This window comes from Galendromus occidentalis, unplaced genomic scaffold (genome assembly GCF_000255335.2).
Source record: "Galendromus occidentalis unplaced genomic scaffold, Mocc_1.1 scf7180000077174, whole genome shotgun sequence".
NCBI lineage: Eukaryota > Metazoa > Arthropoda > Arachnida > Mesostigmata > Phytoseiidae > Galendromus > Galendromus occidentalis.
The window spans coordinates 187,341-212,217 of NW_003805162.1; the positions used below are offsets into that span (position 1 = coordinate 187,341).

At 50.2% G+C, this 24,877-nt stretch overlaps 3 protein-coding genes across 3 annotated transcripts; all 3 read left to right on the forward strand.

Moving 5' to 3' along the window:
- The first annotated feature begins 3,859 nt into the window (after positions 1 to 3,859).
- On the forward strand, positions 3,860 to 4,695 carry LOC100899409 (coiled-coil-helix-coiled-coil-helix domain-containing protein 7). Its single transcript, XM_003741445.2, has 3 exons — positions 3,860 to 4,043; positions 4,127 to 4,225; positions 4,306 to 4,695. Exons 1-3 carry the CDS (start codon positions 3,999 to 4,001, stop codon positions 4,411 to 4,413), a joined length of 252 nt encoding a protein of 83 aa, XP_003741493.1. The 5' UTR covers positions 3,860 to 3,998; the 3' UTR covers positions 4,414 to 4,695.
- A 934-nt stretch (positions 4,696 to 5,629) lies between these two features.
- Positions 5,630 to 8,014, forward strand: LOC100899548 (ribitol-5-phosphate xylosyltransferase 1). The gene is made up of 8 exons (XM_003741446.2): positions 5,630 to 5,901; positions 6,025 to 6,231; positions 6,319 to 6,464; positions 6,544 to 6,715; positions 6,855 to 6,932; positions 7,020 to 7,177; positions 7,297 to 7,497; positions 7,623 to 8,014. The coding sequence occupies exons 1-8, from the start codon at positions 5,781 to 5,783 to the stop codon at positions 7,842 to 7,844; spliced, it is 1,305 nt and encodes a 434-aa protein (XP_003741494.1). The 5' UTR covers positions 5,630 to 5,780; the 3' UTR covers positions 7,845 to 8,014.
- Positions 8,015 to 12,410: 4,396 nt separating this feature from the next.
- LOC100899691 (ubiquitin carboxyl-terminal hydrolase 48) lies at positions 12,411 to 19,164 on the forward strand. Its single transcript, XM_029110944.1, has 22 exons — positions 12,411 to 12,688; positions 13,308 to 13,352; positions 13,650 to 13,777; positions 13,902 to 14,082; positions 14,165 to 14,234; positions 14,343 to 14,424; positions 14,510 to 14,622; positions 14,771 to 14,952; positions 15,087 to 15,191; positions 15,281 to 15,380; positions 15,461 to 15,820; positions 15,910 to 16,175; positions 16,315 to 16,464; positions 16,581 to 16,790; positions 16,876 to 17,058; positions 17,155 to 17,402; positions 17,528 to 17,910; positions 18,009 to 18,196; positions 18,283 to 18,378; positions 18,530 to 18,661; positions 18,758 to 18,830; positions 18,988 to 19,164. The coding sequence occupies exons 2-22, from the start codon at positions 13,341 to 13,343 to the stop codon at positions 19,005 to 19,007; spliced, it is 3,282 nt and encodes a 1,093-aa protein (XP_028966777.1). The 5' UTR covers positions 12,411 to 12,688; positions 13,308 to 13,340; the 3' UTR covers positions 19,008 to 19,164.
- Positions 19,165 to 24,877: the final 5,713 nt, after the last annotated feature.

The following is a 24,877-nucleotide window of genomic DNA, read 5'->3' on the forward strand; positions in this document are numbered from 1 at the left end:
CCTGGCCACAGAAGATTTCGTCCGTCATCCTCTGGAATTCGTCAGATGCAGTTAGGATTCCGAAAGGCATTTTCAAAAATCGGAATCGGCCCCACGGGGTTGCAAATGTGCATATCAATGAGCTCTTGTGGTCTAGAGATAGTTGCCAAAATCCCTCATCCGCATCTAGAGCCGTGAAGAACTTCGCGCCGGCGAGTTTCGCTTGGATTTGCTCCAAGCGCTTCATGGGGTGGGAGTTTCTCCTCAGAGCTCGATTAAGGTGAATCGGATACCAAACAAATTCGTAGCTTACCATTTTGCTTCATCACTGGCACTATATTGCTAACGAATTCGGTTGGTGTTTACACCGCCGCAATGACGCCTTTCATGAGCATGCGGTCCAGTTCGTTCTTGACAGCTTCTTCCTGTGCTTGCGGTATAGGTCTGTACGGGGTTTGCAACCGCGTGTACGAATCCTTCAGCTGTAGATGACATTGAACCCCTTGATGTCGCCTTCCCATTGAAGACATTCGGGAACTCGTCAATCCAACTCTTATCGCTCTGCGTCTTGATTTCTGCAAGTCTTGCAATCATCCCTAAAGACTGGCACGCATCGCCGCTGAGGGTTGAGGCGAAAGGAGCGTCGACAATGAAGAATTTTTCACTTGCTGAGCGGTCACGGAAGCGAACCGTCAAGTCCACTACACTTTCGGATGGATAATCATCCCCAAAATACGATACCAATCGTGTTCTCGTCCCCCGTGGTTTTGGGTTGCTGTTCTATCCCATCATCGAGTCGAATAGAAACTTTCGGGATAACACATACCTCCGCACCCGTGTCAATTTTGACCACAACGTTCACCTCACCGAGTTGTACAGTTTCCTCCCAACGGCCCCTGGGTTGTGGTCCTTTTCCTCCGTTGTCGATTTTGCAAATTGTTTTCAGCCGAGGAGTCGACTCTAGCCCACGACTGCCTATGCTGATGGCATTGATTTCGAATCGCTCCTCCGATGATTCTTCATCGGTCCAGTTTTCGTCTTGCTGTATCATATTCACTCGTCTCTGAAAGCTGCGTGGTCTCGCCCGACCGCTCCAATTGTTGTTCTGCTTACGCTGTCCGTATCTCAATGGTCTCGCGCTGTTTCTGCAGCAGCGGGCCAGATGACTTTCACCATTGCACAGGTAGCATCTCATTTTGCTCGCCCAGCACTCATTTCCTTCGTGATTGGTCGCAAATTTCTGGCACGGGGCTCGATCTCTTCTGTTGTTTTCGTTGATTCCCGCCACAGTCTTGGCTTCGTGAGAGCCCATGCGATACCCTCGTCCCGACTTATGAGGGTTTTAAAATGACATCGGAAATTTCGAAAATAAGCGATATCGAGACGGCTGTAACTCCCTCAAAACGTATTCAAATGTCAAAAGTGACATGCTCATTGGAACGTCCATCCAATTCTCTACAATTTCAAAAAAAAAACGTCCGATTCGGTAGATTTTCTGAAAAGTTACGGACCTCCAAAAAAAGAAGAAGAAGTTCTTAGGTGGCTCTATTATACGGTACGCAGGCACGGCATGATACGGTATGCAGGCACGGCATTCAAAATCGCAGATCATCAGTGCCTCATGATTTCAAAGAAGACGAGAGATGAAATCCGCTTCCGATAGAGAGGGTTTCTGGTGAATGATTCCTGGAACTCTGAAGCTTCAAAAAAATGCTACTTGCTCATCCGCACCGCTCTTAGCTCAATCTCCAGTCTCCGGGGTGCTTAGAATCGCTGATGGCATAGGGCGAGGATCCGTGGTTCACATTGAGGGCGTCGGGATAGGGACGGGATGATTTAGGATATTTATGAGCTTACAATTCCACCTCGGTCATGATCGCCCGCCTCATGGACCATGACCATGACGTGTGATGCTTTCGCAGAGATCGCGCGCAGGCATTCAGACCTGCGTCTGAATTTTCACAAGAACTTCCGAAAACACGGAAGGAGTCCGTCGGAAACTGGCCGGCTATTCCTACCACTGTCCCGCGAGAGCTATTTCCTGTCATACACTATCGACAACATCGAAAACTTCCCTCATGAACAAGCTCTAAAATGCTCGTTTTATTAGCTTGAGAATAATCGCTCACAGATCGCTCGGATCCTTCTGCTCCGATAGATGATAGAACCGGACTCGCATACGAGGACTGCCATCTTTCGATCATCCGAGCTTCTCTCATCTGGCGTAGGATTTCGCTCAGAGCTTCCCTCTCCATCGCTGACAATCGGTACGGCTTGCATCGCACGGGATGACTATCGGTGACTTCTTCTATCTCGAACTCCATCAATTCTGTTCTACCGAGCTCCTTCATGTATTTCGCGATTACGCTCCGCTACCGATTCAATAATTCCAGCAACTGGTGTCGATACGCCTGCGGAACGTTCTCCCCTATCGTGATGTCGGAGAGCGTGACCTCCAGCGGCTCATCTGAAGCGCCCACCTCGATGCGGTTCACCTTATACTCGAAGACGCTCCGTTCTCCCATCTGAGTTCCTCTTGCCACGACGGATCCCGCTCTGATGGGGACCTCTTCCTGACCAACGTTCGTCACCGGAATCACTAACTTCCCCTCTTGCATTTGGCAAACCGCCGCTTCATTCGGTCCATCCTCCAAAACGACTAATTCATTTTCTTTTTCTCCGGTCTGAGCTTCGATGAGTGCAATCGATCGCGGCTGTAACTTCACCTCTCCGGTGGCCTTCAAGAAAGTTGGATCCTCGCTTCCTTTTTCGGAGATAATTTGGAGATCTCGCTCAATGCCCCCTTCTCAGAATCCATGACTGACCCTCGCAGTAGACCGTTACCATTCCCCTATCCAGGAAATCCTTTCCCAAAAGAATCTCAACCATCGGCATAGCGCTTCTCGGAAGGATTGTCAATCGGACATCCTCAACCGTCATGTCGTCTGATCTCAGTTCAATGTTCCGCACTGTGGCCTGTTCGACAGATAGGCCTCCTCTCCTCAGTAACAAAAACATTGTACGACGACCTCGTACGATGTTCATCATCGACGGTCGCGGCCAAATGGGGCGCTCCGAAGAATCGTACACAAGAATGCTGAGCCTGTTGAAAAATGCGTGGCCCGCTCTGAGTCCTTCCAGCATCGTCATGGACCAACAAGTATGCCGAAGCGACCCACCGCCGACTGCAAACCGAGTCCGGGGTGCAGCATCCGTCAGTGTGGAAGTTTGTTGAGGGACTCAAAAAAGTTCGGAAAGGTCGCGACTCCCAAGTTGAAGCATTCGTAGCCGGCCATCCGGCTCCGAGGAAGAGAAGTAAATACGTGGCGGCCGATGAGAACATTCATACGCTCCTCTAGCTCCTTCTTCACGGTGTGATATACCGATACGGTTATCGGTATAAGTTAGGTAATTGCAGAGAATAAACTCTATCAAGGCACTTCATGATGTCCCGATTTCTCCTCCAAGAGGATGCCATTGGAATCGAGCTTTCTGCCCAGTCGGTTTTTGCTCGAATGGTATTTGCCCAGTTCATATTTGCCCGGATTGTTTTCGCCCAGTTGGATTTTACCCAGCTGGTTTTTGCCCAGTTGGACCTTGCCCAATTGGTTCATTTGCCCAGTTGGTTTTTCCCAGTTGGTCGATTTGCCCAGATGGTTGTCGCCCAGTTGTCCTGGACCGTATCCAATGAGCTGTATGACGAGTCGGATTCCACTTGAAGGCTGTGGTTGGATCTAGCTCGGCGGGATCAAGACTCGATTCTTCAAGCGGATCCACCTGCGACCAAACCAGATGCGATCCGTCCTCGGACTGGACTGATGCGAGCTCGTCACAGGCTTCCAGTCAGAGATCACAGGTGTCAACATCAGCTGGCGATCTTGCTCTCCGACTGACGAGTGAGAGACAGCACGGGTCATTTCTCCGACTCTGCTGATGTGGTTCTGCGCAAAAGTGCCGTACGTATCGGATGTTGGGACGGTGAGATCCGAGCGATCGTTTCCTTTGGGGATCAGACTGCGATGTCTGCAGGAGGGAATCTAGCCGAAAGGAATCCTTGCCACAAGGTGAGTTGACGAATGAGGCTGCGAGCTGTGGAGTTCACACGGAGATTCGAGTTGGAGAACCAAAGTTCTCGTTCCCTTTCAAGGAGAGCGAGCTGAGTCTGGAGTGCTTGTTTCGCAACAGTGACGATCGGGACAAATGCCATGTCTACTTCGAGAACTATAAAGTTTGCAAGAAATTTTGGGTGAGACGAGCATCGGCAGCGATTGGCGGAATCGCTCATCCGATAGAATGATCCCGAATACGATAGCTTTCCTCCCGCAGGATCACGTTCGGAAGGATCGGATGAGGAAGGGGTTAAATCCAGCTCTACCGCCCCTAGCTGAGCGAGAAGCGGTGAAGAAGGAATATCTGACGAGGCCGGGGCGATGATCAGCGGAACGATGATTTGCTTCGAGCTCTGCACGGAGCCCGTGTCAGATGAATGCAGAACTTTGTTTCTTGAAGGAGATGATGACGGAAAGAACAGGTTCAAGGACATTCGACTCTAATGATCGCCGGTGAAATCCGCGAGGTTCATTCGATGGGCTCCCGCCGCACAAAGTCTGTACCTACTCGAGTCCTGCTGATTTTAGATTTCGTAATCGTCCCGCGGAGCCTCGCTCCAGGCTCGATCTTCAAGTCCTGTAGATACGGGAATCTCGTCGAATAAAAGCCTTACTCTCGTCCCCTTGTCTTCTGTGATATGGTGATGAAAAGGAACGAGCGGAAATACAAAGTTCCCCGGAGCAGCGAGTCGGGTCGGGTTCCGAAAATGCGACGATTGTTAGAGACCCGTGTCGGGAACTCCTGAATATGTGGGATCGGTGGGCTCATTGCTCGTGGAACCCACTATTGATGATATCCTGGGACCGAAAGACTGATGCGATGTGGAGCTCATGCCTCATGCTCTGACGCGGGCAGTTCGGGGGTAGAGGTCTGAAGCTCGTGAACCTACGGTCCAGAATATATGTTCTACTCCTCAGTCAGTCGATTTCATGCTCGATCATCGTAGTGCATTCAATGCTCTCGGTCCTCAAAGCTCATAAGGGAGGAGGCTAACACTGCTTATTTCGTGCGTCTCTTGGCGCCGGCGGGTAAGACTCCGCGCACACGGGCTCCGTAGTAGCAGTCCAACTTGTCCATGCTTTAGTGACTAGCCGACGGAGTACGGTTGCCAATGTACACATCGGTAGCAGGCTCTCCGACAGAGTCACTGAATCAAATGCTGGACTCTCTCATTCTGGGAGCTCTTAGTACATCGATGGATGCGCGCATAAATGTGTTCCGCTACCGGGAGCGCTGATCGATCATGAGCTCACGCGGAAGCTCTCCGTGAGCAATGAACGTTCCGTACCGAGAACCGACCAAGAGAGCCTACGGTAGGTTGAGGATCTTATCGGATATGAGCGGCAGTCTGTAGATTCCAGATCAGAGCTGGACACCATGGGAAATAAAATATCCCCAATGAGCTTTCTTTGAGCGGATTCGGGGGGAAAATCCTTACGAGCGCTGCGCCGTCGTGTAGAAGAGCGGGTCCTGATGCTTGATTCACTCTCAGCTCTTCGAGATCTATATGACAAGGAGGGAGAAATCCTCGCGCCCGCTATGCTTCGAAGAAAATTTGCGTCGTTGTCTTCGACTGAAATGGGGAGGAAACTACGTCCTATCCGGCAGCTCTGACGGATCGGTTATCTCGAATTGGCGACCAGAAATCGGCTGATGACGCTGAGGAGAGTCCGCCCTCAATCGGGTACGATATGGCAATATTATTCCGGAGAGTCCTGCTGCTGCTCTTGGGAGCTTACATATGCTTCACGTGCTATTCCGGCTACCTCCTCTTTACCCGGGAAGATCGGAATCTCAGGAGTATACCAAATCGTGAGTACTTCAATAGTGTCGCGAGCCTCACCGGCCACATTGAAATCTTCGGAGAAACCCATTCTGGAGTTCACGGTGATATCTTGTATGCTCCTACGATACATGACGACGAGTTCCTTTCAGAGTCCGCATCGAGTTATCTAGACAAGGCTAATCTTCGATCTACGGTGGATCGTTCCGATGATGATTGGAATCCCTGGGGTGAGGATTTCGAGCCGGAGCGCGTGAACGCCGCGAGAGGTGATCCCGCTCACACTTCGTACTCTCGTCAAGTCGAAGATAACCGTCCGGCAAAATACACGGTGGAAATCTGGGGGAAAGCTGCGATTGGTGAGTATCTTGTAGGTGATGTATGCCCCCATCTGCTCGGGAAAGCTCTCGAACTATGCTGTCATTCATGATAATTGCTGATCCAAGGCAACTATCTGTGGGAGCATATATTCGCGGCTCGTCTGGAGACGCGAGAGGATGGAGCACTGCGATCCGGGTCCAAGAAGATTGGAAATATTCGCTTCAAGTATCGCACCGGACCGGGAATCATCCCACAGACCGCACCGAGTGACGTGAGTAATCCTGGAGACCGATGCACGGGCGGTCTGCTCCTATGCGTCGGCTTAGTCACTCACATACGCTTGAAATCAGGTGGAATATCTCATCCTGGTGCTGAATGGGAGGAGCAAAGACAAGATCTCTTTCGCTCGATCCTGGTTGGACTATCTTGACAATTATCCTCGTCTTCAACATACGATCGTAATTCTCCTCGGCGATGAACAATGTCGGAATGGTTGGCTTACACGTTACATGCGATCGAAAGGCAAGAGCTCGTATTCGTTCAAAAAGATTGATATCGCGCACGTACGATCGGGCTCCGATATTAGCTTTCCGATGTACACCCGAATCAGGAGACTTGGCTGCAGTGGGCACATCAAAACGAATATGATATGTACTTTCAGGTGGCAAAATTGATGCGGCTTTCATCGTTTACGACACCGGTCTAGTTGATGATCACGAAATCTTTCAGTGGCCGCTCGGTGAGTTTGATTCAGTGAATCCCACGATACAGATTTAGTCCAGAGATCGGGGCGCCCGTTGGCATACTGAGAGGGAACTCAACGCAGGTGTCGCAACCTACCGCGGATTCGGTCCTCTGGACTCGCATAAGTTGGATATCGAGAGTTCGAGGCCTTACAAATGCAACTTCCTCGGAACCGTTTATCCCAAATCTTCTCGGAAAGTTCTCATGGATATTATTTCAAGACAGAACGGATTGAATAAGGTAGGATCTTGATCGATGAAACCTTCTGCGCGGATTCTGTCCCCTAGCTTCCATTTCGAGGGAGATTCGAATGGTGATGATAGGTATCACTGAATCTAGTGGATCTCCGTGTTCCACAGGCTTGTTTCACGAAGCCGAGAGAAGAATGGCTGCCGAACGAGACGAGCCAGAGCCTCCAAATGTACCAATACGCCCTCTCGCTGTCGGATTTGACCCTGAATCCTGTGGGAATGAACACCGAATGTTATCGAATCTACGAAGCAATGGCGTACGGATCCGTGCCGGTAGTGGAGGACAAAACGACCCCGGGATTGTGTCAGGTAACATTCAGTTATTTGAAATTCCCAGTCTTGTCCTCATAGAGAAAGCGATTTAATTGCTTCATCGAGGCAAGGTGGCTTCATCTGGCGCTCTCGCGGGAGATAAATCATTCCTCCCACCCCAGAATCCAGCTTTACGGCTGTTGAAGAAACACAAGGCGCCCTTCATCTATGTCAAGAACTGGATCACGGATTTCCCGCGAATTTTGGGCCAGGAAGCGGCTCTGAGCTTGAAGGAGAAAATTGAACGCAGAGTCGCACTTGTCGAGTGGTATGAGGGATTCAAACTCGATATGCGCAAACTGCTCATAGATATAGCCAAGCGGAAATTCGGCTTGACGGATTGACCTTCAGTAAGTTCTAGATAACTGATCTAGTATCCTCGACCTAGCGGATGCTGTTTCCGGTAGTGAAGAAGGCACGCTCGAGAGTCTTTCAATTCCTCATTTTCTCAATCGACATCCGCTGATAGCATTCGAGCTATCCACCGTAGGCAAGGGTCTCATCGGGTCGAGGGATCCCAGCGGGAGGCGCTAAGCTGTTGTCTCTGACGAGAGTACATCGAGTACTGTTGGAGAGAATCTCCGAACATCACCCTCCGGATGATGAAGGTTTCTAATTCCAATCGAGACAGGCCAGTCTCAGCTGAACAGTCTACCTTACTCACAATCATACCGCCACGTCTTTCAATGAGGAGCTCGAAGCTCTTTACGATCTTTCATATTTGTATAGATCTTCGGTGATCCGACGGGGGCCAGCAGACCGCGGTTCGATCGGAATTATACTAATTATTATGTTTGATGATGATACATCTCTTCTCATGCACTTCCAAGTTTGAGTGAGTAGTGTTTTGATAGCCTCCGCGAGCTCCCCCCTAAAGATTTCGCGAGCGACTTGCTCGGCATGATCTCTAATTAGCCATGGAGTTTCCTAGGAATATGGTCGAGTATAGACTCTATCTCTTGCCAGAATCCCGTGAGATGTCTCCAAGAGAGAACGGGGAAACTTAAGTCAATGAATGAATCAGTCAGTCAATCAATGACAAATAAAGATATGCCGAATCTAGGATTATATTAGTAAAGTTTTTATTTCTTGCTGAAGACCGGGAAAATATCTCTTCATCGATCGCGATTCCTATATTCCGAAAGATAACTCAGGAAACCCTCGGAAGCCCTTATATCTTCATCCCCCTGAAGTCTCTTCTCTTCGTGAAGAGTGTTCCTTAGAGCTCGGAATCTCATACGAACCTTCTAGGTAAGGTCTATTTACACATGTTTTATACATGCTGACATCTACTCTAACAACCCCGAAGAAGACTCCCGCTTACAATTTCAGAATGGGCCTTGGACACTGGCACTTGGAACAGAAATGATCAGGATTAGCGGGAACGCTGCAGGCGATAAATCGCATTGTATCCAGAGAATGATCGCTCATTCAAACAATCCAAACCCAACATACTGCTGTACACGATCGAACGCGCAGTCTCCATCACAATCAGAGACCGCGCGAAGAGTATGCTGGTATCGAGAGGAATTTCCTCCAAAGAGAACGGATACATTTTAGAACCATGCCGGAAGAGACTCTGGAAGAGCTGCATCACCCGAAGGGATGTGTAACGTCGACAAACGCCTCAGCATCGGGATCATTTCGGATTTTCAGGCAGCATCGGATTTTTAGGTGTGTCCTCCGTGACTCTGATGGGCTCCAGCGAGAGCGTCGGCGTAACTAAACATCCGGCGAACGAAAATTCAGGATTTGCTTGATGATCATACGCACTCGCATGATACGGAATTGCAGTTGAGAGAGCCGAAGAATAAACAGTTCCCTATGCCAGAATAACAAATGACCAGAACTGCCGTGACGAAAATAAACGAGCAGATGATGCAAGGTTTCCTATCCAGGAAGAGTCCAGCAAGGTAGAGCATCAAGAGAACCACCTGGAAGGATTCATTTTCTCCCATTATTCATGCGTTCGGAACGATGTGCGAGGATCGAGCATGAAAGTTTCTTTCGCTCTGAGGCTAGATGCTACTTGTTAATATCCCGAGCTTCGACGCGGAAAAATATTCCCCTAAGGGAAGCTCCACCGCGACACGTTGAAGGAGACGTCTAGTCCGGGAAATTTTGATCGGAAAGTTCCGAGAGAAATGCCTTCGAGAATTCGCGCAAAGGTGAGGAAGATGTCTGCTCTGGGATGGGTAATTTTCGAGAGGATTTAACTCCGATATCTACGCCCTGTGCTTCTGCGATATGAGGAGATAGGAGTCATGTCGGGATATACGTAAGAAACCTCGGACCGAAGAACGGAATGTATCCATAATCCCACCTGGTTCTGCAGCAAGATGATGTTCGTCGGTTTGGGAATGAAAAGGACCGGAATCAGCCATTGTAGGCAATACATGATCGCGCGTAGCGGCTGTCGATTCAGCTATTCACTTCCGACGACAACTTGAATGAGTTGAGAGCCGATGGGTTTGGCGACCGTACGCGTGTATCAAGCTTGTGATAGTCTGATCGTCTTTCGAAGCGTCCATCTGGGCAATTCGTATCCGCGGAAGTGCATGCGAGTCATATCCCGATCGAAACCGGAGCGAGCTGCTTCTCGTTGCGAGCTGCGTATCAAGCGAGGTTAGGAGAAGGCGCGACTTCAGGGGTACTGCACCTCTGGGGAATCTTCAATTCCCGAAGATGCGGAGCTTCAAGGCCCGGAGAAGGGTACAGCACAGATATCGAAATCGCTGCGCAGCAAGCATTGAGATAGGGGGAGTGTCTCCTGACAGCGGCGATGAGTGTAGGTTCACCACCGCGATTCTCCGAGTAATAAATACGAAAGCACCATCGATGATCCTTCTCAAAGACTCAGTGAAGAAAACATCGTACGACGACGTCGTCGTCGGACCCTCACGATGATTACAAACCACACAAACAACAGTCAGAGCCGCAGCGTCTGCAGTCTACGGCGCTCCTCCCGTTTTTTAAAAGAACTCCCTGTCGTCGCCTGCAGACGGCGATCAGCCCAAGCTTCCATCCGAAAAAGATGGCGTCACGTTCACAAGGGAAGGACTCTGTCGACGCTAGAGGCTCGGCATAACAGCTGAATCATGAAACTAAATCGATATTCGGATATCCGATCGATTTTCTCAGAAACCGGATAGCTTCACGGATGTTTCAGGCCCTCCCTGATCTTTGCCGCCAATCCATTTCGAAATTGTGACGCAGTCAGACTCGAGCGAGCCCAGGCTTCCTTTCCTAAACGATTGCCCGCGCGACATAATTTCAACATCAATGATAACCACGGAGATCCGAACCGACTCAGGCTGAGTCTGAGGTTCCAGACTCACCTTCGGATATTTTTGAGAAACTCTCCGACGAGTTTTCGGGGGGGTGGCGTAATCGCTGGGGTGTGCAGCCGTCAAATCGAACTTCCTGTCGCATAGCTCCCTGGTTATGGGCGCTCCACCAACGACTGACATGAGACGTGAGATCCTGAAGTGCGCAGACGATACCCATATCCAAAAAGTTCTGTTCCGACGGGGGAACTAAAGTGTGATGATACATATGACCTGTGACTGTGTCATATGATTCTATTCCAACGTCGTCACATATGTCATGACGTCGTGTCGTACGATTGTAACATATCATAAGACTGTATGATGTAGCAGTATCTTAGTCAGCGAAATCGAATTCGATCCGATTGCTCGAACATCCGAAGTTGATGCTTGGGTCCTTAGTCGGGGCTAAGCGCTAGCTACGCGCCACAGTCCGCGCGGGCCTAGAGCACAGTTCCCAAGCGATAGACACAGTACCGAGCAAGCTGTGCGGGAGTCGAGGTCGATCCCGAAGTCCTCGAGCGATCATTTGCCGGTATTCGTTTTGCGCGCAACGGCATTGAGAGCTGTTCGACTTTGTCCGTGTCCGTACCCCTCGGACCCAGACAAGCGGGCTTCCGCCTCCGGGCTCCACGCAGCCGCTCGGGAAGTGACACGTCTACGCCGCCTCGCGCGCCGAGAAAAGACTGCTCGGCACTATTCTAACGATAAGTCGTAAACGATTCTTGAATGACGTTCAAACCTGATCCCGTTGAGAAAACGGAATTCTCCCCATGCACCGGAATCGAGTGCTCCAGCATGGCTGCAGCAAGGAATGCCCCATCGCTAGAGTTGCGAAATGAGAGAAAAAGTTTTCCGCCGAGAGGAAGCGATTTGACCCGATTTTCCGCGGCAAATCGGGACGCAAAGCGTACTCCGGAAGAAGGACACTCCGTCCAATGATTTGCCAATTTGGCCCATTCCACAGAACACAGAATTATTCCAACTCTCCATCACTTCCCCGTTGAGCGACACTCAAGTGGTCTTCACTATGCACATACTATCCTTCGGAGTCAATTCGCTGAAGAGGGAATTCCCGATCGGCGCCGTGGCTCATGGCCATGTTGTCGAGACCTCGCTGCACAGGACGAAAAAAAAGACGCGGAAGTTCAATGTTCATTCGGGATCAGTGCTTTTATCTCCAAAATACGAGAGACCGAACTCTAAGAAGCGGACCAAAGGCCAGAGAAGGACGTGTCTTTCTATGTCGCAACTTCAACCGCTGTGCGCGGACTCTCGGTAAAGATCATCATAAGCATCAATCCTGAGCCTCATTGAGAGTTGAGAGAGATACCGCCGTGATCCTCAGGAGGATTTCCGTTCACCTACACCACCCTGCTCTGGGCATCATCGTGACCTGAGGCTCAAGGGGGCAAGATGAACTCTTCGTTCTGCAGCCAAAATACGAGCGAAGGGATGGGTCGTCGCAATCGTCGGCGTCGCAGTCGCAGACGGAGCGGGGGCGAAGATGAGCAGACGAGCCTTTCAGAAGCCCTCCTTGGCGGGCGCACCAACACAAAAGAAAATAAACAAAACAGCCCGGTCTGAGAGAGCCCAACCACAGAAAGCAGAGGGAGCCCTGCGTGCTCCTTTTTGGCGGCACTCGCGAAGAACAATCGATGAGTTAAATATTCGATTCGAACGTTCGACTTGACTCGTACAGCTAGTGATCGGGAAAGATTTTCTTCGGAAGCAGCTCTGACTGAGAGAAAACGTCCCTTGCCGGAGCACGGAGCTGCTCCTCCAAAAGTCGATTCAAAACTTACTTGATTCTTGATTCTGACGCCGGCAGAGCTTCCTCCCTTACCGAATGAAGTTCATGGGTGAGTCTCCAAGCGTTCGACTAGAAGGGTGTCTGATGTTGACATTTCTGCGTCAAAGATGGCTTAATGAGGGATCCTCCATCCGTGCAGTCCCTCTTGATCAGTGGCAGATCCAGTACTCTTTTTGATGGGGGGCGATCAATGTATTTTGGGAGAGGCGCCGCTTTATCATGCGGCTCATGGGGGAATTGAAAACTTCTGGTAGGGACAATCAGCTGATGCCACCCACCATGGAACCGCCACTGCTCTTGATGTCATCTTGTTGTTCGGCTCGCAATACCTCGGACAGTCATCTGAGATAGTCTTCGGGAGACATACCTGAAGACTGATCGGAGGGCCAAGAAAACAATTGCTGACTCTGACCGGGTATCTAGGAACCATTGAGACACGATTCTATGCCATTGCTGCGAGACCTCGTCAGTTCATGAAATTACTATCATAGCCGTTGATTTCCACCGAATCATCAACTGAGCGAAATGTAGCATACGACGCTCGACCCAGGCTCGTCGATGTATTCGTCTGAGTAATGGCTGATGATCGGGATCCGAGGCTCAAGATGAGGTGCTCATCGGAACACCAATATCTTCCAACACTACTACAGTATCTCTCCGTCTTCTAGTCTCTACAAAACAATCGAAGTTCCGAGCCCGACATGCCTTCGAAAGTGAGTAGTGCGAAGGTGCTACATGAATTCTTCTAGTCCAGAAATTCCCGAGCTCTCCTCCAGGCAACCCCAAACAGCCGCTCGGAAGGCAGCAGTGACTCGCAAAAGTCGCTTCTTGGGACGGCTTGAATCGTCCCGGGCTCAGGGCGCCCTCCGTGATCCTCCGGGATTCCTCCGTCGACAAGAGAAATCGCGACCCCGAGCTCGGGAATATCTGCTCTAAAGGGACCTCATCACCTCTGATAGCACCCTATCAATACTACCGGATGACGTGATGAAGACCCATTCTGGATCTAGTTGCAGTTCGATCAATTGGCCACATCTTGGATCGGAAAAGGGGTCGATGTCGAGTCCGTAGTGACCGACCAGATAATGCAGCAGACATACAGATTGAGTTTCGAGCACTGTGTGGCGAACTCATGCAAGTGAGTCTTCTCGTACTGATGAATCAGTGCCAGCGGGAGAGATGCTTTCCAAATCGCAGCGAAAACTCGTGCGATCAGAGTATCACCGGGCGGAATTCACTCATATACTCAACATACCCTTCAGGCGGAACTGCATCGGAAACCCTCGATGCCTCTCGGCTCTAGGCGGCGCTTCTCTGGCCAATCATGCCATGGAGAAGCTTTGCGACCAGACGGCAGTCCAGGCCGCTGCAACTCGTGATCTATCAGAACCGGTCGGATTGAGGAATCTCGGGGCAACTTGCTACTTGAATAGTATCCTGCAGGTGAAAGAATCCTGATTCTTAGCTCGATGGGATGTCCGCCCCCGCAACGAACTTCAAATTCGAGATATTCGTATTTTTTCAGGTGTGGTTCCACAACGTCAAATTTCGGGACGTCATTTTGAAGTGGAATAGGGAGCTGGACTGCGGAGAACGTTAGTTCTGTCCTCTGAGATCGGCTCGAGTTCTTCGTAGACCTAATTATATTTGAGAACCCTTCGCTGTGACTAGGGTTAGGACGAACTTCAGTTTTTCCTTTCCAGAGGGCTCCTTGGGTTTCGACTCTCCGGAAACAATCGTTGGTCACCTTCAGTTAATATTCGCACAAATGATGAAGTCGATTAAGTGAGTCCTTTTCTGATCTGCTGCTCGAACGCGCTCCCCCCTAGCGACAGGCATTTTTCGGGCGAATGAACAATTATTCCCGCAGGAGGAGCGTTGATCCGACACCATTGATCGAAGTCCTGGGCTTGGATGCGGAGTATCAACAAGATGCTTCGGAGTGTTTCAGCCTCCTATTCAATGTGATCCTGGAGCAGCTTCGTGAGTGCATTTCGATACCGAGCAGTGACCATCATCGTGCCCAGTGTAGTGAAAAGCAGAGCTGCAGTGAGGTGAATTGGCGCTGCAGTCGCCCCTGCAATGCACTAATCGAAAACGCAAGTCTAAATCAGAGAGAGTCCACCCGCAGGGTTGTATGGAGATGGGAGCTTAGCGAACGAGCTCGCTGATGCTTATCGAGGAAAGCAAGTGACTGTGATCGAATGCGAGAGCTGCGGAGCAGTCAAACGATGTCCGCAGGATTTCTACAATATGATTTTGAACGTCCGGGGTCACCGTGATGTACGTCAGTGTATAAAGGCTTTGGGTCAGGTGCGTCTTGGGCGAAGCAGTTCCTTGATCCCGTATCCGGCGCAAGGATATAAATTATTCGAATGGAATGAGGAGACCCATCATCGTTGCCATTCCGCTCGAAGAAAATGACTTTTACGCGGGTTTCTCTGCAGAAACGGAGAATCGAGGGGGATTTCACATGTGGCACATGTGCCAGCAAGAAAGGAGCTGTCACTTACGAGGAATTCACAGGGATGCCGCCTACTCTGAACCTCCAGGTAATTGAGCCGTGCTCAGAATTCGTTGGCGATGATGCCCCCAATCCCCGAAAAAGATTCCTCAAGACCTCCTTCTCCATCTGATTTAGCTGATGCGATACCGCTACGATGCGAAGAGCGGAACCAAGAAAAAAGTACAATCGGCACTCCGTTTTCCGGACCTTCTGGATCTCGGCCCGTTCCTCGAAGGTACGACGTAGCTTCTGAGGAGAGAACGCTTCCAATAAATTTATTCAAGGAGACATTCTTCAGCCACGACGACCTTACAGGATGTAGTGGCGAGAAGTTATACAAACTCCGTGCAGCATTGATCCACGTTGGTCACTCGGCGAACTCAGGACATTATATCGCCAACGTCAGAATGGGTGAGGACGGTCTCTGGTATCGACTCAACGACGAAAACGTCTCCGCGATGAAAGGGCGGCCAGACCTGAGCTCGGGGATCGATCAGGAGAGCGAGCAGAATGTCCTCCCCTCGAAAAAAAATGGTTGTGGGAGCGAAGAGCAGTCGAATGACAGCAACGGCCTCACCGAACGCTCCATCATGACTGAAGACGGGGAGCCTGTCCACGGATCAGTGGTCAATGATGACCCGCCAGATAGTGACCCGCTCCCAGATGAGATCGAAGGTAGTTCGGAAGGCAACGCTCACAAGTCGATAATTGCCCACCGTCGGGTTTTGCAGCTGAATTTGAGTCGCACAGCACATATATTTCAGATCCAGGGGTCGATTCGAAGAGCTCGTGTGCGGACATTGTGAACGGAGACGAACCGCTTAAAGGGAATCGCTGCCAAGTTCAAAAGAATTTGGCTGACAAAATTAAAAATGATGACCACACATTCACTTCTACTGGAGCCTACCTATTAGTGTACGAGAGAAAGGCGATCGAGAAAGACGTGCGAAGCGAATCATTCTCGGATGTCACCCTGCACAATTATCTCGAAAAAATCATTCAACAGGAGTCGATTGACTCCAAGAAAATGGTGGGTAGAGAGGCGAAATCGTGACTCTCGGTCACCATCGTGCTTCTCTGAAGCAGTCGGGAACGTTCTTAACAATTCAGCCGGACCGGATCGAACCGCCAATCTTTGCGCTCACGCCGTCGTATTTGACTACTTTCAGGCGGAAGAGATCCAGTCCATCCGAGCCTCGTGCACAGAGAGAGCACAGAACTTGTTGACGGACTTCAAAGCAATAATCAGGCAGCTTCCGTATGAAACTGGTGCTGAGTACCGCTTCGTGACGACGGCAAATTTGTCGAAAGTTTTGAAGGTAAAAAATCTCGGTGGAATCGGAGAATTCCCCTCTTTCCCTCGCATTTTCCATATAGATTCAAGAATGGGCAAATGTATACCACTAATCGCATCGCGGACCGCGTCTCATTCTAGAGGACAGAACGTCTCTTCAGAAGAATATGCAGCACTATAGAGCAGCCTCTGGCTCAGGGTCTCAGTCCGAAATTCAACGCACTTGAAGCTAAACCTCAAGAAAGAACTCATACGGACAGCTTCTCCTGCTCGCACGGGAAGCTCTCGCCAGAGAGTGCTGAACTCTCGAAACTCAAAGTGATCTCATCTACGGCAGCATTGCTCCTTGATGTAAGCGGTTCCTCACGGGTGACCTCATCCCGAGAGTGTTCCCCGCCCACGATACCACGGCTAATGATTCTATCCGAAATTCCAGGAATTCTGTATGAATTATGAGTTGAGCGAAGCGTGGCGACCGGTGTCTGTGGTCCCCCAGGAATTGTGTCGTGAATGTGTAGTTCAACTAGGGAAACGTATGGCGCTTAGTTTGCAGTTGCAAGTAGACAACAAAGCCTTCGTAGGATATCTGAAGAATAAGGAATGTGAAGAATCATTCTGGGTGAGTCCAAGTTGTGTAGAGAGCGATAATCCTTGTCTAGACTACGCACGCGGCTTCATCATAATCTTATCGAATGATGTCGGGTCGATGTCGTAGGTGAGCAGCAAGCATCTACAGAATTGGTTCAAAATGGCGGAAAATCAAATTATCTCCACCGTGAGAGACGCAGGCACTTGCGTCGCAGAGCTGAGGGAAACATTCAACGAGAAGTTGACGTGTGTACATGGGAACTTGGCGATAGGGGAAAAGAAGCTAATCCCGAAAGATGCTTGGAACGTGTTGAGGAGGTACTTTCCTTCGTGCATTGCCTATCCCGATACTGTCGCCGAGTGCCAACAATGTCTGTGAGTTTGAGAGTGTTTCTGTCATGTTGATCATTGAGGAACCCGTCTACCTATAACAGATCATATCCAAGCTTTTCCTATTACAAGCTCTCCTATTGAACTGGCTTGTCGATGGGTTCTTCCAGAGACGAATCACGCACAGAGAAGGAAATAGCTTCGCAGCGTGCGGGTGAGATATCAATGCTGCGCCGACGGCTGAAGGGTTTGACGAAGTTCAGGCACAGTTTTCTGCACAATGAGACAGACGCGCTAGCGATACACGTCGATCAAGCTGTGAGCATACGCAGAGTCTTGCGGGCCTCCACCAAGCCCGACTGTAATCCGACATTCTCCCCGAACGCGCTGATATGTCCACATGGCAAAACTCTCCTATCTGGGGGCGACGGCGCGTTTTCCGAATGTGTTGTTCTACTCTCTCCCGAGGAGGGCGAAGTTCTTCGGTCTAGCTTTTCCTTCGATGGATTCGTAAAAATCCGTAGGAAGGACTCGGATTTCGAAATAACACCAGGTGCTTAGACGCTTGAAATCTGAGAGAATGATCATGTATGGGATCCATCTCGAATACATCCATGCTCCGACTTCTATAATACCTGCCTTACTCTTCAGAACCTTGCGAAGTCTGCTTGGAGCTCAAATTGTTAGAAGATCAGAGGGCGTTGTCAGTTTTCAACAATGCAGCGATCCCGGTCGTGAAATTGAGCCTTGCCGAGTTGATAGCGAAACACTCGGCGTACCAGAGCTCGAACAAGAGTCTGACGGAGGGCCAGGATGATCATGGGCTTGACGATGTTGAGGTGAGGGAGTATCTCTGATCTAGTTCGCCTACGAAATGTACATGATTTGTGGCTAACACCCACAGACCTCTGTCTCCTCGTTACAGCCTCCGGTCAAGAGAGCTCGATTGGGTCGCAGAATTCCCAACGCTAAATCGGTGATTTTGACTTCCACCGATACATTTGTTGATTTGAAAGTGAAGGTAAATACATCACGGAGTAATTGGATTGTGATGAGGAGTCCTCTTTGTTGGAGGGATATTGATCGCTCGACAGCGATATTCCAGTCAATCATATCATCCGATTCATTCGACTGTTCCCCCTCGCCGTTATCACCCTATAATTCCACGACAGATCATGGCGAAACACCATATAACTCCCATTCTGCAAGTCATCCTGAATGGGGAGAAACTCCTGCGAGACGTTGACGGAGAGCATAAAATTGGGGAGCTCGGGATAAGGAAGGATTCCGTGCTGTACGTTGCTGTGAGTATTCATTCCCGGCTATGCTCAGGGAGCACGGTTGATACTGGCCCCACTCGACTCCACAAAAGGGTCATTCACCATTCAGAGATTCCTCAGGAGGACATCATCCGTGAGGAAGCGAACTCAACTGATACCAAGAAAAACATCAAAGAAGAGATAGGCTTCGGAGGTGACTTGGATTCCCGGGGCTCTGATGCTGGTGCCTCGCATTTTTACTCAATTATCCTTGGACTCTGCCTTTGATATCTCGAATACCTTTTCTTCGTCCGGTTTGCCATCCCTTCGTCGTGGCCCCTGTGGAATTAATTCTTTTGAGATCATTGCAGGTACGAAGCTTGTGGGCTAAAATCGACACTACAGACACAGAATCAAAGAGACTCGGTACGGAAATCTTCGCAGTCGGTGATCGATCATGTTCGTCTCCGAACTCCACATCAAAACGATGATGCATCGACGACGTTTCCTTTTGGAATTCCCAACGACAATAAAGGGTCCATGATTCTCATCTCCGATCTCTCCCTAGAAGTATCTGATGGAGAAGGAGGTAGGGGAGGGAGTTATTAGAGCGGCTCGCGCGAATTCCTCCTTATGACGGAGCAGCTCGGATCGCAGCGAACGATTACGCGCCATTCGGGGTTTTGTAGTGGACAGATACGATCGAATAATATAGATCTCCTCCGGCTCTGGGTGCTGGGCCATGCCAAAGTAGTCCCGGGCGAGGACTCAAAGAGAGTCTCCCGGAATCGTAAGATTCTCGACGACGCCGGCGCGGCGCCCAAAAGTCAAATATTGACAGAAAATCTGACGAATTATTTTCGCGCCATGCAATGATCTCGATTACCCGAGAAGCCGGAGCATTTCGACGTGAAAACGTCTTCAATATGTCTTTAGTAGCCGGTCAAAGAAACTTCGTCATCCATGCAGCGGGGCTGGATCTTCGTTGATAGGCATCGGATTATCACGAGGATTGGGTCAGGGGATTGCTTCACGAGACATTGTCCCGCCCAATCTTTATCCGGACTGAACAAAGAAGGAGGGTCAATCGGATGATCCCTGTCAACTCTCGAAAACCTCTGTTAAACCGCGTGAATATTCGTTTTCTAGAGTAAGGGGAGAATGGTCGGCTCAGGCAGTCGGGAGGAAGTAAGATTCTGATGTATTTTGCTGAGGACATGGACTTCAATTGACTGAAGACTCCTCGTCCGAGGAAAAATTTAGTCCGTGGGGATAACCTCCCCCCGCTTCTGTGGAGAGAAGCGCTCCGGCGATGCAGGTTCTCTCTCGGTCTACATTCAAACCGCGTATGGATTAGGTTTCCCGCACTGAGGTCTATCTTGAATCAAAGAGGGTTCCGGGATGGCCTCATCTCGCCCGTACGAAATTTCAAATGGAGGTTTCGCCGAGATTCGATGGACTATAACGACGTGTGTGGCTGAGTCATCGAAGGGTTTCACCTGATTCCGGTATCAGCCATGAGACCGAAGACAAGCACCATCACGCGACAAAAGCTGAAAGCAAGGGCAGCTGAGCTTGTAGGGAAATCAGAAACAGCTGCGAAATGGCTGAGAATGTCAACGGGAGGAGCCCGGGAAGCTCGAGCTTGTCGTCGTGGAACAGCCCACTCACGAAGGGCCAACACCGAAAATCCCGGTTCGCTGAGTCTGATTCCTGAAGGTGGCAATGTGAATGTTGTGTCCGGCTAACATGATCAGTATAGTGTCAATCGACGGTCGCTTGATGAACAGACGCTTCATGTCGGCAAGATTCGGTATATTCCATGCGACAGTATAGCGATGGTTGAAACGAGCTGAGTGGGTTTAGAAATATTGCTGCGACTTTTGATGGGGGTATCGAACATACGGGGAATGCGGTCCACGAATAAGGTGGAAGAGAGCGACACAGCAATTGGAGAATATATTCCTCGACAACGAGTTCGGGCAAAAACGCGATGCCTGAGATCGCCTTTGGTTTTTCCGGGATTTCAGAAAAGTTAATCCCAGTATGGCGATACTTCTGTGGAACCATCCCGAAAACGAGGACACCACGGTTTCCAAACTGTGCGGTAACTGTTCAGAGTGTGGAGAACATGTACTAGAATCTTACCTCTCACCAGGAGATGGTGCAAATGAGCATCAAGTATTTACGTTGAACTTCGGCCTGATCCTTGCTATTTTCCGTCATTCACGCAAGCTTCTGAGGCCTATTCCAAACGAATCACGGATTTGCTCGCAGAAAGCCACGGGAAACCGTTGTGGCCACAACGGTTTTAAGGGCGATGACTCTCGCGTCGATGTCTCCTGCGAAGTGGAGAAGTCTTGCCTCGCTCGAGGATGATCGTCGTTGGCCATATCGCCCTGAGGTTGAAGATTCGTCAGCCGATATCCCTTGAAGATCGGCGTTCACAGCCATGATAGCAGGCCTGCTCACCTCCAGGCTAGGGAGGCGATCTCGGGGATGAAGAGAGGAGCAGCGGAAACGGTGGAAACTACCTCGCAAGTCTCGCAAGCCACCCTGCAACTTCTCCCCAAATGTGTTTTGGGTCTGATGCCTCGTCAAAGCGCTGTCAAAGAATGTATGCAAAATGTGCGCAAAACCGAGATTCGGGCTCCTGAGCACCCGCTTTCCTCGAGCGATTTGACTTTTCCTTATGAGTTTTCGTACACAATTTTTTTCTTGGTTTTTGTATAATATGTACGACATCGGGAAGCTCCGCCAGAGGAAAATTTCTGCTCGCAGACAGCGGGCCGAGCTTGGACCGGATTCTGATATTCGACAAGTCTATGTCTGTGGAGTCGATGCCAGGACAACTCGATGCCGAAACAATTCAGTGCGGGACAGTTCGATGCGGGACGACTCGATGCGGGGGAAGCTCGATGCAAAGAAGGCTCGACGCGAGTCAAATCGATGCAGGGGCAAGTCGATGCGAGAGAGCTCGATGTCGGCAACTCGATGCGGAAAGGACGCTGAACGTTTCACGGTGTCTCGTGATGCCCCCAGTGGTGAACCAAGAAAGTAGACGACAAGGGTTCACAGACACAGGGAATTGTTCGATTTCGAGCCGAAGTCTTTAGAGCTCCATTTGATGTGACCGTAGTCCTCTGTCAAACCAGTATGGCAACTGCGTCGAATGCAGTTGTTTCGCAGAGAGGTAGGGAAGGACTGGTACACAAGGGCCACGTCTACATCGAAGAAAGGAGGAGCAGGGATGGATCGACTCAGTTCTGGAGGTGTCATCATGAGGGCTCTTGTAAAGCCCGTCTACTCACCTGTTCCGTCACTAATGAAGTCTTCGAGAGGGTTGGAGCTCACAGCGACGAATTGAATCTAGGAGCGATCGAAGTGGCCGGAAGGCAATGCTTGCTGAAACGCCGGGCAGTCGAGAGCCAATGCACACCGCTTCAATGTATCGAAACTACGTTTGGAGGATCCCCCCAAGCAGCTAAATCGATCTCCCGAGTTCCGAGACTTTGGCCCGAACAGTGAATCGTGCTCGGAACGCATCAAGTAAGCCCCCAGCTTTTCCCCGGAATCGAGGTGCGATTGTTTTACCAGCTGAATACACCACGAAACCGATCTAGGCCATTCCGAGTTCTTTCTACTGGGCGACTCCGGTGAGTGTCTGAAGATGAGACATCGATCATCCTCAGCTTTTCATTTGAGTTTCACGGAATCGACTGAGGATTGTTTTTCACAACTCGATTATATCGATGAATTTCTCTCCGACGGGTGAGGGAGATCACGAACGGATCTCGTAGAAAATGCGTTCCTTCCGCATCTAATTTAACCATTCGACGATGAGGGGGTCGTTCATCCACGCTTTTTCATTCACCTCCTCTTTTGGCATTAGTTTCTTTTTGAATATTAGCATCGGTTTGAGCTTCTCTCCTGCAGCTGTGACGCAGAGCACTGCGTCAGTGAGTGATGTCGCGGGGCACTGGAACTTCGTCCATATTATCCACACTTGAGGGTGGGATTTCTGACGTGGCATCCATGAAAAACTCGCGGAATGCTGCGATCTTCTCAAAGCACCATTCGGAAGTGGTTGACCCACGCCGGTCGGTCTCCGAACGCTTAGGCTGTTCCTCTTCATAAATTTGTGGACCCATTCGTTCGAGGCTTTAAAATTTTCTATGCCGGCGTTCTTCGCTGTCTCCAAGGCTTTTCTCTGAATATCGCGCACCTGAACCGCTTTGTTTGGTCATCAGCGCTCAAGGACCCTTTGTTTGATCTCAGGTCCCAGAGCCAGGAGCTTAGCTTTGCCTTTCCTGAAAGCTCTGCGTCTTTTGTCGGTCGTGGGAAGCTTCTCCTCCTTTGCGCTCCAGCGATATAGCATGCTCTTCGATATATTGAATTCAAGGAGCGTTGCTGTCATTCCAAAGTGTTTATCATGGCGTGAGACTTCCAGTTTCCGTTCTGCTGTGTAGGAGATCCTTGTCCCCTCGGCCGTCTGGTTTGAATCCATGGTATACCCTGATGGCACACAAAAACCACGTAGGATTGCAACCGGAACCTGTATTCCTTCAACTATTTCGGCCGCGAGAATCGACGGAATTATTGGAGAATCCGCGGTTTGTCACTTGATCTGCGCATGCTCAGATTCTCAATAAATACCATGATCTCCTGTGTAGATCAGCCAATCTTAATAGAACCTCGTTATCTAAAGTATTACTCGGCTTGGCTCTCGAGCTGTGACTCAGATCGCAAGACTTCCGAACGCACACTTTCCAACAGTCGGAATCAGCTCTCGGAGGGAAAGTCGGTTTGCCAGAGTAGAGACAGCTGATGAAGGAAAGGCCGCAACGGAGAAACAGCTGATACAGGAGAGGCTGCAACGGAGAAAAAGCTGATAGAGCAGAGGCTGACAAGCAGCGGGATAGCCAGCATTGCGCCCATAGTAGCTTATATGTTAGGAGCAGTGTTGGGCAGACATGCGTATGATTATGACTATAATCATACGAGGAAATGCTGGAAGAAGACAGATTCTACTCAAACCTCCGGAACGAGTGCTATTCGAGATACTCGGAGGCCCGCTGCCGAGAAGGCGTCTGCCCATCGACCAGTGAATTCCGGCCAGAGCTGTGCGCCGCGCCGCCGAGCTCTGAGCTCCGCCGCCGCCGCCGAGCTCTGAGCACGGCGTCCTGCGGCGGGAGGGCGCGCCGTCATGATCCCCATGGTAGATAGTCAAGAAACCTTCCGAAAGATTTCGGGAGACTTTCGGAGCAAATCGAGGGAATACAGAAGAAAATGTTCATCAAAGTCAAAGGAAGAGAACCTGGGCCGAGCTCGATGCGCTCGCTTGATGATGAGAATCGCAGACGACACCTTATCTCTTCCGAGAATCGAGACGATTCATAAGTTTTTCTGTCAACTCCTCGCCGCACATCGAGAGACGAAATTGGAATGACGAGCCTGCCCTCTTGTCGTCTCATACCTGATAATCGAGAGTTCTTGCAGAATAAGTGGCTTAAGAATGAATGAACCTAACTTGTGCTCGCTCTTCGATTCCTACTTTCGCCATTCCGAAGCTTACTCCCTCTTTGGTGCCCTAGCTCGCTCCTACTTTCCTCATGGAGCTCGCTCCGGGTAAGAGAAAACCGCGGCGCGCCGTGAGTCTCAAGTCCGCTGAAAAACGCCGCGGCGTCCGCCGCCGCCGCCGCCTCTTTCTTCGCCTGTCGCCGCCGCCGGGAAAAATCAGATGGCGCACAGCTCTGATTCCGGCGTTCAAGATTCAGAGGGGGTCTGAACCCTACCCGCTGAAATGCTCCCCAAAGAATTGAGCCTCCGTTTTTTCTCTGACAAAGTTTGATTTATTGAATTCGAGCTGATTCGATGAACAGTGCGGCCATCACGCTGGGGCTAAGAGCCTGTGTCTTCTATTCCTCATCTGCGTATTGATCGTCCTCATCGTCTGAGGCCAACATGTCATCTATGTTGGGATTGTCACATTCTTCCAACTCGCGCAAAAACTCCTCCTCTCCCTGATCCACGATCTCCTTGAAGACGATGCGCAAACCTCTCGCCGGAGCCGGTCTGAGATCTGGTTCCGATGGCTCCGGAATAGACGCTTCCGCAAGGGGAACGTTGGTGCAGGCATTTTCGGTGATGATTTCCTCCGGCTCACTCGGGGTCGGAAGGTCTTTTCTCTCGATGATATCTCCGTTCAATCGATGGAATTGATTGAAGTCCGCGAAGTAATCTCTCCAAGAAAGCGATAAA

What these genes read in the sequence shown, in the direction of transcription:
- LOC100899409 (XM_003741445.2), top strand. Translation starts at nt 3,999, where the DNA reads ATGTCTGCAGGAGGGAATCTAGCCGAAAGGAATCCTTGCCACAAG. An exon ending in AAAGGAATCCTTGCCACAAG is followed by an intron (nt 4,044 to 4,126) that starts GTGAGTTGACGA and finishes TTCCCTTTCAAG; the next exon opens with GAGAGCGAGCTGAGTCTGGA. An exon ending in AAGTTTGCAAGAAATTTTGG is followed by an intron (nt 4,226 to 4,305) that starts GTGAGACGAGCA and finishes TTCCTCCCGCAG; the next exon opens with GATCACGTTCGGAAGGATCG.
- LOC100899548 (XM_003741446.2), top strand. Translation starts at nt 5,781, where the DNA reads ATGGCAATATTATTCCGGAGAGTCCTGCTGCTGCTCTTGGGAGCTTAC. An exon ending in CTGGGGGAAAGCTGCGATTG is followed by an intron (nt 6,232 to 6,318) that starts GTGAGTATCTTG and finishes TGCTGATCCAAG; the next exon opens with GCAACTATCTGTGGGAGCAT. An exon ending in CACAGACCGCACCGAGTGAC is followed by an intron (nt 6,465 to 6,543) that starts GTGAGTAATCCT and finishes GCTTGAAATCAG; the next exon opens with GTGGAATATCTCATCCTGGT.
- LOC100899691 (XM_029110944.1), top strand. An exon ending in GGAGCTGGACTGCGGAGAAC is followed by an intron (nt 14,235 to 14,342) that starts GTTAGTTCTGTC and finishes TTTCCTTTCCAG; the next exon opens with AGGGCTCCTTGGGTTTCGAC. An exon ending in CGATTGACTCCAAGAAAATG is followed by an intron (nt 16,176 to 16,314) that starts GTGGGTAGAGAG and finishes GACTACTTTCAG; the next exon opens with GCGGAAGAGATCCAGTCCAT.